The 10761-nt window shown below is 36.1% G+C and overlaps 1 protein-coding gene across 1 annotated transcript in view; it reads left to right on the forward strand.

Moving 5' to 3' along the window:
• Nucleotides 1-10761, forward strand: part of DMXL1 (Dmx-like 1) — a 207688-nt gene that overhangs the window by 51154 nt on the left and 145773 nt on the right. Inside the window, exons 7-9 of the mRNA XM_006885987.1 lie at nucleotides 833-1011; nucleotides 7251-7440; nucleotides 9450-9618. Coding sequence (XP_006886049.1) covers nucleotides 833-1011; nucleotides 7251-7440; nucleotides 9450-9618 — 538 coding nt within the window. The remainder of the gene's footprint in view (nucleotides 1-832; nucleotides 1012-7250; nucleotides 7441-9449; nucleotides 9619-10761) is intronic.

Raw genomic sequence — 10761 nt, forward strand, 5'->3', positions numbered from 1 at the left:
AAAAGGTATTATTTATATTATTTTTAAGCTGACAGCTGTGGTTGATTAAGGCATATTTAAAATAATAGTACAGAATTTTTAGATGGACATTTATATGAATTTAGTACGAGTACTTTGTTATTATTTGTTTTCAGAACAATTAACTTCTTTAAGTTGTTTTTTTTTTAATGGTATACAGAGCACTTCAACCTCTAATAGTTTGAAATTATTGTTCTCATGGCTTAAACCCTTGAAAAGTAAATGGTATGGGGTCTTCTAAACTATCAGGGACATTTTTAGTAAGAAATAAGTAAAGTGGTTTTGATTGACTTTACAGATGGAAATTCAGTTCTTGCTAAAGAACAGCAACTAAGAGAGTTTTGTCTCCCTCATTTTTCTGTATTTCTTAAATTAAAAGGTGCAAATTTTATTTTACTTAAAATATTTTATGTAATCTAATTTAACTAGGAATCCTGAGTAATGCAAATGCTTAAGTAATCAACTTCCACTAAGCTAATAGTTGTTTGTTCAAGCCCAACTTAAAGAGCTCCAGAAGAAGGACCTAGTGATCTGCTTTCAAAAGGCCCAACTTCATTGCCATCAAGTTGATTCTGAATAAATGAGAACCTATAGGACAAAATAGACTGTCCCATAAGGTTGCTGATGTTTTGAAATCAGAATTAAATTACTTTTAAATTATCCTGTTCCTCCTCCCATTCCTAAATTTCTATGAGTTGGGATTGGAGGAATCTTACTTCTTCTGCTTTTTGGCTTAAACTGTGTTTTGGCTTTGACTTGAATTTTATTCCCTTTACTGTTTTTTATGATGCATTTCTGGTTTTTTCCCCCTTAGGATGACTGCCTTTTAAAAGTATGGTATAATGTTGAAAATTGGCGGACAGGTGTTACCTCTCCAGATGGAAGTTCAGAAAATCAATCCCACGGAGAAATTGACTTTTCATTTGTGTATCTCGCCCACCCTCGAGCTGTAAATGGATTTTCCTGGCGTAAGACAAGCAAATACATGCCTCGGTGAGTGGATTAGTCATCATTGTGATTTTGACTGGATTTGGGTTTTGGGGGGTTTTTTGTTTTTTTTTAAGTCCATAGCTGTGGCTTCTGACACTGTGAAAATTTGAATGATACAAGATAGCTAACTTCCTGGCCACAGGCCTCCAGCCATCAGTCAGTAATAATCACCTCTTGAGACAAGAACCTTATAAAATTAGTTTAAGCTCAGATAACTCTTTGCCATTGAATTGGAAACGACCCGTGTTGGACAGTGTTTGGAGGAGCTCCCAGATTAAGACAGCTTTGGAAGCAGTAGTGGCATCCACTTCCTAAATAACATGCCTCTGGAAACTCTCTGAACTTGGCAAAATGACCATAGTTACAGAACGGTTCAGGTCTATTCATAGGGTTTCTGTGTGTCGTGCTCAACTCGACGGCAGTCAACGACTATGGTACAGAGGTAGGACAGGATTCAGATCTGTTGTTCATAGGGATACTATGAGTTGTACTTAACTCACCAGCACCTACAAACAACAACATCGCTGACTCTACTGTTGATTTTTGGAGTCTGTAATTAGCACATGAGGAGATTGTGCATCTTTCTTTCTTGGAGCTGCTGGTGGATTCAGACAAAGGGATACTACCTGTGGGTTAGCAGTGCAACTCCTTGCATACTAACTGCTCCACCAGAGCATCCCGCATCAGCAGCGACATCATTTTTTTGTGTGTTTTTCTCCCCATCTAATTCTTTGCACTTTTCAAGTTGCAGATTGAATGGACTTTTTAAAATTTCACTATCTCATCTTGTGATTTCTAGTGTGTGTCTGTCTTATCTTGATTTCTCTCTTTTTTAACAACTTTATTGAGAAGATGTAACATAAGCCCAAAACATTTATTTGACAGTATTTAATATCTTTGAAGAAAAGGGAAGGGTCAATATTTTGCATTATCGTGTCCTAAAGTAGGTAATCGTTTTCAACAGATGTTGTTGTAGTTATATGCCATCGAATCACTTGGGACTCATAGCATCCCTATATACAATAGCTCTGAAGCCTACCCTATCCTGAGCCAGTCTCACTGACTCTGGCACACCCACTCACCTTACCCCAGTTACGGTGTCAGTCCATCTCATCTGGAATCTTCCTCTCCTGTGCTGCCCCTCCACCCTTCCAAGCATGTGTCTTTCTCTAAGGACTGACTGATCATGTACATCCATGTGAATACACATGTATATCCACAAAAGCCTGTACAGAATTTTGTGCTTTGTTTCTTTCCTGTATTCCTTGACTTAATAGCATATTGAATTTTTATCTGTATTCAAGTAAGTTACAAAAAATTTTCCCTAACCTCAATAGAGGCAAAAATTTATTTTTATTCCTTCTGATCATCTTCAATTTAGCTGTGTCTTGTAAACAAAATAGAATTTTTCTTTCTTTGCATTGTTTCAGGAATTTTGTCTCCTGAAACATTCTAGATTGACCTGAGAAGTGTACTTGCATAATTTTCGTTTGTTTTTGCTCTTTTGAGCCAGCAGAAAATAACTTAGATGTCAAAATCTGTTTTCTGGTGCCAGTCTGTTTTCTGTTCTACCTCAGCCTCCACTCCAACAAAGCATAGGAACAGTTCATACTGTGGAAATAGTAACATCTTAGAAGAATGTGTTAAAGTGTTTAGACTAAGAGAAAGTGATTCAGACAATCTTTGAAGTAAAAGCACCTTCACCTTTCTTCACTTTAAGAACTATTACTCTGATACTTCTAATTCTAAAACCAGTGCTTATATGTGTGTCTGCCTGTTTTGAGTAGGATATATTTTGGCATATGTTAAATTTCCTTTTGAAAGTTATGAATGACCTCAGTAAAGGTAGTTGCTGTCACATGCTGTGAGCCTTTTTTTAAAGAAGAAAGTCATTTGCAAATTGAATATTTTAGAAATATCTGAGGTTTGCATGATTTCTATTAGTATATCTTAAGTGTTTTCATCCCTAGATATTCTAGCTACTGGATTATGAAAAAGACTGGCTTATGAAGTATTGTGGCTTTTGAAAGAGGGCAATTATCTACTTCTAACCTGCTGCACTCAGTCTCTGCAGTGTGAGAGAAAGCTGAAGTAGCTGCTTAAAAGTAGGGCATTAGAGATGCATAATCAGAGCAATAAGAACAGTAACATCAAAGAGGTACTCAGGCCTTAGAACAATCAGTCATACAAGATTAAAAGGATAGCAATAACCAAGAGTAATTCCCAGAGACAAGAAAGGATGAAAGAGAAGGATTAATGGAAGTAAAGATTAAAGGGAGGAACTGAGAAGAGGTTTATTATACTGTAGAGATTAATGTTTTAAAACAAAATGTGTTTAAATATTTAAATTTGTTCTGTAAATGTTCACTCAGTATTTTTTTATTTTTAAAGTTACAGTGATTGCAGTGTTAGTCATCTACCTTCTTATGTCTTTTATAAGCCTATTTAGTCTACAATTACTAATTGATGCCGTAGACCTTGCTTGCACTTTTCGTACTCATTTTCTTTGCTGTATTTCCTTTCTTTTTCTACTTAATTTATTTTTAAGATCATTGCTACTACTTGTGTATATGAGTGTACTAGAGAAGAAGCAAGGCTAGGACAGTGTTAGAGGAATAATAGAAAGAAAAGGAAAGAGAGGAAACAAGTAGATAGGGTGGAGGGGAAAACACGGTTAAGTAAAGGAACGGGAAGCAAAAACAGAAAAGGAGATAGAGAGAAAGAAAAGTGAACAAAAGGAAAATGTATGTACCCTTCTCTACTTAAGGATATGGAGAGAGGGTCACCAACTCCTTTTGGATTTACTATCTCTGAAAACCTACAGGAGAATCAACTATGTGTCAATGCCAACTTGACAGTACATGACAAAACAACATAGTTTCTTAGTGACCATGTGCCTTTATAGTTGTTGTTATGTGATGTCAAGTTGCCTGTGACTAATAGTGACCCTATGCACAACACCTCTTAACCCCTCCCTATCCTGACCCAGTTGCACTGTCTCCAACACACCTACCCCCATTACCCCAGTTACTTTGTCAATCCATCTCATTCAAGGTCTTTACCTATTGAGCTCCCAAATACTCAAAGTATATGAGATGAAGCTTCAGGATCCTTACCTCTAAGGAGAAACTTGGTTTCACCCTCTCAAGGACATGCCTGTTTGTTGTCTTGGCAGTTCATGGAATGTGCAACACTCTTCTCCAGTACCAGAACATAGAGGCATCATTCTTCTTCTGTCATCCTTAGTTATTGTGCAGCTCTCTGATGCATAACAAATAATTGCAGAAACCATCGCCTGGATCAAGCGCACCTTAGCCTCCAGATACCTTAGCTCCTTAGCACTCTGGAGAGATCTCTGACAGCACATTTCCCAGTGCAATTTGTCTTTGGATTTCCTGAGTGCTGGTGTCAAGAGTGTTGATTAGGGAACCAAGTAAGCTGAAATTGTTAACAGTCTCAGTCTCCTCTCCATCTGTCATGGTGCTGCCAGTTGGACCAGTAGTAAGAAACTTTATCTTCTTGATATTGACCTTCAATCCATATTGAAACTGTAGTTTTGACCTTCTGTAGCAAACACTTCAGGCCCCCTCATTTTCAGCAAGCAAGGTTATGTCATTTGCATAACACAAGTTATTGATGAGTCTTCCTCCATTACACTCCTTTATAAAGCCCAGTCTTCTGAATGATCTGTTCCTCACATAGATTGAAAAGGTATGGAGACAAGACAAATCCCTGATGTACTCTTTTCCCAACTTTGAACCATGCAGTGTTTCCTTGTTTTGTTCTGATGATTGCTGCCTAATTGCTTTAGGTTATGAATAAGCACAATCTGGTGTTCTGGAATTTTTGTTGTTCTCAAATTTAGTCACTGTTTTCTGTGATCCACACAGTCAAATGCCTTTGCATAATCAATGAAACACAGATATTCTTCTGGTATTCTGTGTTCTCAGCCCAGATTCATCTGACATTTGGTGTCCCTAGTGCCACAGCCTCTTGTAAACCCAGCTTTTATTTCTGATAGTTCTCTGTTGATGTACTGTTCCAATTGTTTTTGGACATTTTTCAGCAGAATTTTGCTTGCATGTGATATTCGTGATATTGTTAAGATAATTTCCACACTCGGTTGAATCACCTTTTTTTAGTATAGGAATGAATATTGATCTTTTCCAGTAAGTTAGCCATAACCTAATGAACACATCCAGGGCAGCATCTGTTTGTTATACTATGTCACTTGATATTCCATCAATTTTAGAAGCTTTGTTTTTTTGTCAGTTCCTTCAGAGCAGCTTGAATTTCCTCTTTCATCACCATTGTCTCCTGTTCATATGTAGTTTCATTAGACTCTTCATTGTCATCTAGTCTTTTTTTGGTATACTGACTCTGAGTACTCCTTCCGTTTTATTTTGATATTTTCTGGATCATTCAATATTCTGCCCGTAGCATCCTTAAGTACTGCTTTATTTTGTGTTGTGTACCGTTGAGTCAGAACTGACCCATAGTTGACCATCCAGCAGGTTTTCAGAGGCAGTTAATCACCCAGGAGGGTATTGCCCACCTTCTCCCATGTGGCAGCTGGTGGCCTCAAACTGCATGCCTTTGAGATTGCAGCACAACTTCTTGCCACTAGGCCACCAGAGCTCCCTGCAAGTATTACAGTACAAAGTATAAATAAAAGCATTAGAAAAGAATTAAAATAGTCATCCGCCCAGTGGTTAAGAGCTGAGCTGCTTACCCAAATGTCAGAAGTTTGAGCCTACTAGTGGTTCCTTAGGAGAAAGATGCCACAGTTTTATTCTGTAAAGATTCCAGTCTTTAGAACCATGGTATCAAGATACAGCTAAATCAGTTTGCATACAGTTTTGAAAGACAAATATTTTATCTTCTACTTTTGTGAGTAGTGACTCACTTCTTAAAAGGTGGAACTGTAAAACAAATAAGAATGAAGAAAAAAGACAAAGGCATATGGAAACAGATAGTCCAAAGGACTAATGGGCCATTTGAACCTCAGCCTACTTGAACCTGTGACCAGAAGAACTAGATAGTAACAAAGTATCACTACTAACCTTTCTGAAAGGAAATACAATAGGAGGTCCTAGATGGAGTGGGGGTAAAACATAGAACAACACTCTAAATATTGAAAATGACCATGCTTGCTGATCTGGTAGAGATAAGTAGAACCTCTGAGACTATGGCATTTAGTCACACTCCATGCCTGTAAAGAACTCCTCTCCATTACTCAACTTTCAGCCACATAATAGATAGGCTTTTAAGATGAACAGTAGCCCTGGAGAGGTACTTACTCCTTAGAACATTCAACTATTAGAGATCAGAAGAACAGAATTTGCTCAAGTAAAGCCTGGACTTGTACTTTCCTGCCCTATTGTTGGTACCATAATTTTGACTCTGTGAGTCAGCAATAAATAATGAACCTCCTGCTGCTGGTGTGGCTCTAAAAGCACCGCAAGGCTGGTCTACAGGCTCTTTACTTGCATTCTGCTCTGGGACCATAAGAGCCTGTGCTATTCTTACTCCTTCTGGCCCTTTCAAAGAGACACCCCCTGTGCCCAATTTTCTCCTCTTTAGACAAAAGGATAAAGGAAAATAGAGAACAAAAGATGGTGTAGGAAGGGTGCTGCTACATTTTGGGGATTGTAATCAATGTCATGAAACAATGTATATGAATTGTTGAGTGGAAAACAAATTTAGTCTGTGAACGTTTATCAAATCATAATAATGTATAAAAATAATAAGAAAGATGACAGCCTTGAGAACTCTACAGGGCAGTTTTACTCTAAGGTCCCTCTGTTTTGGAATCAACTTGGCGACTATATGAATACAAAAGTAGAAAGTTTTATGGGATTTTTTCCCCCTCATGTTCATTATCTGAAGGGTTATTTGGCTTGATTTTAATCTTATTCTTTTGATATTAAAAAAAGGTTGGATTCTTGAAACAGGACCTACTAAAGTTTAATCTTTTGATATTAAAAAAAGGTTGGATTCTTGAAACAGGACCTACTAAAGTTTAAATAGTAAAGAAATAAATTGCTGTAATAGAATCAAACATCCCCTTAGTTACAATGATTCTGACTAATACATTAATAAATATTTGTGTGTTGACCATATTCTTTGATAACTTCAGTTTCTAGGCATTATTATTAGAAACACTGAAAAATTACAGAATGTCTACTATTATGCGAAATATGTATTTTTACCTCTAAAATAAATATTCTTCTTTTCTTTAGGGCATCTGTATGTAATGTATTGTTGACTTGCTGTAAAGATAATGTATGCCGTCTTTGGGTAGAGACATTTTTGCCAAATGATTGCTTGCTGTATGGAGGTGATTGCAGCCATTGGACTGAACCCATTAATTTAACAAATAACTTCAAGAGGAATACTTCTAGTAAAGAACGGGTTCAGAACGCTTTAGAAGTGAGTGTGTTTGCTCTGTGTTGTTTCCTTTAAATTTTAAAACCCTTTATACATAGTTTTTAAAGTAACAGTTGTTCTATTCAATATACAAGAACATATAGGTACTTAGGTAATTGTGAAGAATAAACATCTTTAGAAAACAACTTTCAGGAGTTTTTCAGGTTTTAAAAAAATAAAAAAGATAAACTTAGATTTTGTGTAAGAAACAAAACTGCCTATTCATTATGAAACCAGTTGAAGATAGAATAGTAACAAAGATTCCTCTTCTTGTATATGGATATATACAAGAATATATATACAATATATATATATTGTATGACACTTGGCAACTAATGGAATGGTTTTTTTATACTAATATTGTTATTGTTGTTTTATGTGCTTTTGAATCAGAACCAACTCATAGCAGCAGACTCTTCAACAGGTTTCTAGATGCTATAAATTGCTCAAAAGGATAGTGGCCACCTTTCTCTAATAGAGGATCTGGTGGATTCAAACTACATGCCTTTGAGTTAGCAGCACAACTCCTTACCACTAGACTATTCAGACACATGAACAAATTTTTAAATGTTTAAAATCCCTAGCTATTAGAGGGATGAAAATCAAACCAACTATGAGATCTCATTTCACCTCAGTAACAATAGCAAAGTTTAACATAGAAGCAAACAACAAATGCTGGTGAGATTGTGGAAAGATCAGAACCCTTATTCACTGCTTGAGAGAGTGTAAAATGGTGCAACTACTATGGGAGGTGATCTGACACTTCCTCAAAAAGTTGGAAATAGAAAAGCCATTTGACCCAGAAGTTCCACTAGAAGGAATATAATCTAAAGAACCTGGAGCTCCACCCAAATGGAACCATGTACACCCATGTTTATTGCTGTGCTAATCACAATAGAAAAGAGATGCAAGAGAGATGGAAGCAACCAAAGTGCCATAAACAAATGAATGGATAGAAAAACTATGATATATTTGCACAATAGAATACTATGCAGCACTGAAAAACAAGGGACTCATATTACACAACATAGGTGACTCTGGAGGGCATTATGCTAAGTGAAATATCTCGGCCACAAAAGAACCAATATAGTGGTGCATAATACCACTGTTATAAAACAGTACTGACATGAGGGTTGGGGAGAAATTAAGAAAAGAGAGAATAAATTAACCCTGCTTTGGAACAGATGAAGGCAAGAACAGTTTAAAAGGAATATATGATTAGGCATTATCTGTATGACAGCAGTCCAGAATAAGAAGCACCTAGCAAAGTGGACTGAGGATGGGGGGAAATTATGTAACAATGAATGCTTTTTTTTTTTAAGTGCACTAGGGTGAGGATAAGGAGGAAAATGTATAAAAGTGAATGAATGAAAATCCAACTTCTCTGTAAACTTTGTTAAAGTCTCATATTTTTTAAAAATGAAAGCATTTTCTACTTTTATTCTGCCTTATGATAGAAGATCTGTGGGTCTGTATAAACTATTTTCTCATAAGAAAGATGAGAATACTTGTACAACCTATCTCATCAGATCAAATGAGATGATCCATATAAAATGTTTTGTAAATGATGAAAAATGGTTTGTGTTTATTTTATTTGTATTTTATTTTATATTTTATTTATTTTAGATTTTATGTTTGTATTCTTCAGTGCTTCATGATTAATGGGATTAACCCGTGAAAACTGTATACACAGCCATCATTTCCACAGCTCACTATTGTAAACTTTTCCCCCTCCATTTTTACATTAAGGAAATTCACGATAATAAATAAAATTTAATTGCAAAGAATTTGAAGACTAAAAGAGAGGCAGACTATTTTATTACCTTATTGTTTTTGCAGTAAAATACTCGGGTATAAGTAGTATCTGACAGTCATTATGTAATCTATATATATCTATCTATAGCTATATCTATTTCCAAATCCATCTCTATATCTGTCTATCTATATATCTTTTTATATCTGTATATGATCTGTTACAATATAGGCAGTAACTTTACTTTTTCCTCATACAGGTTAATCTGAGACATTTTCGTAGAGGCCGAAGGAAATCACTTGCACTTGTAGCACATACTGGATACTTGCCACATCAGCAAGATCCACATCATGTCCACAGGAACACTCCATTGCATGCCAATGCACTTTGCCACTTTCATATTGCTGCCAGCATTAACCCAGCCACAGGTAATAAAGCACTGTTCAAAACATATTTTTGGAATTCAGTACACTGATTTTATAACAAATAAGTTGTCCATTTCATTTTATGGTAAGAAATCAGTGATTTTTCAGACTGACTTTTCATTGTGCCCACCTAACTATACAGAAAGCTCTTTAAGGCCATGATTCGAGATGTGGTTGAAGAGCTTAGTAAGTCATTGAAATGTCCACCATTAACTCATTTAAATATTTAGATTTGCACTAAGACTTAATCTAAAAAGGTTAACAATATAGTACTATCTTTTATAATTATTATAAAGTTACTAAAATAAAAGCAATAATTTTATTACTTGGTATTTGGAACCATTCTGAGAATGGAGTAGAAATACTTTGTAATTCTGACTGCCAGAGTTTAGAAAATTGTCTCAGTAGTCAAATTAGATTCTATTAGACAGTTTGAAAGAACTAAAATATTTGGGTTTATCTATGGATGAAGGATGACAGAAGAATTGATGCTCTTGAACTTTCTGTTAATCCAGACTCTTGATTATATATTCTTCAAATATTCCAACCGTATGGGCAAACCTGTCTTGAAGGTAGTTCAACCAGAGTGTTCTTAAGGGCAAAGATGGTAAAATTTTATCTCAACTTACTTTGGGTATATTTACAGGAGGATCCAGTCCTTGGCTAGAGTCATCAATGCTGGAAAAGATAAAGGGTCAGCAAAAGAAAGACTTTCAACTAGATGGGCTGCCAAAGTTATTGCCACAATGACTGCCACAGTGGACTTGATCATGACAGAGATCATAAGGGTGGCACAGAATAAATAGGGCAAAGTTCAGATCTGTTGGTTTCAGATGTCATAGTTAATTTGATTGCACCTAACAACAACTTATGAAAGTGAAGAGTTAAGTGCTCATCTTTTTAGGAATGATTTCTGTGAGTATAAAAACCCATAACGGTCATAATTGGGGCCTTTTAAAGGGAAATAAGGCTGTGTTATTTGGGGGAAAATGAGAAACTGCGTGATAAATTTCATCTATACAGGAATTCATTTAATTGTGCTAATGCGAAACCTATACTTGGACCAAGAGGCAGTAGTCAGAACAGAGCAGGGTAACACTGCATGGTTCAAAACAGGGAAGGGTGTACGCCAGGGATGCATCCTGT

Source organism: Elephantulus edwardii, unplaced genomic scaffold (genome assembly GCF_000299155.1).
Source record: "Elephantulus edwardii isolate Elephantulus edwardi_28Jun2011 unplaced genomic scaffold, EleEdw1.0 scaffold00046, whole genome shotgun sequence".
NCBI classification, from domain to species: Eukaryota; Metazoa; Chordata; class Mammalia; order Macroscelidea; family Macroscelididae; genus Elephantulus; species Elephantulus edwardii.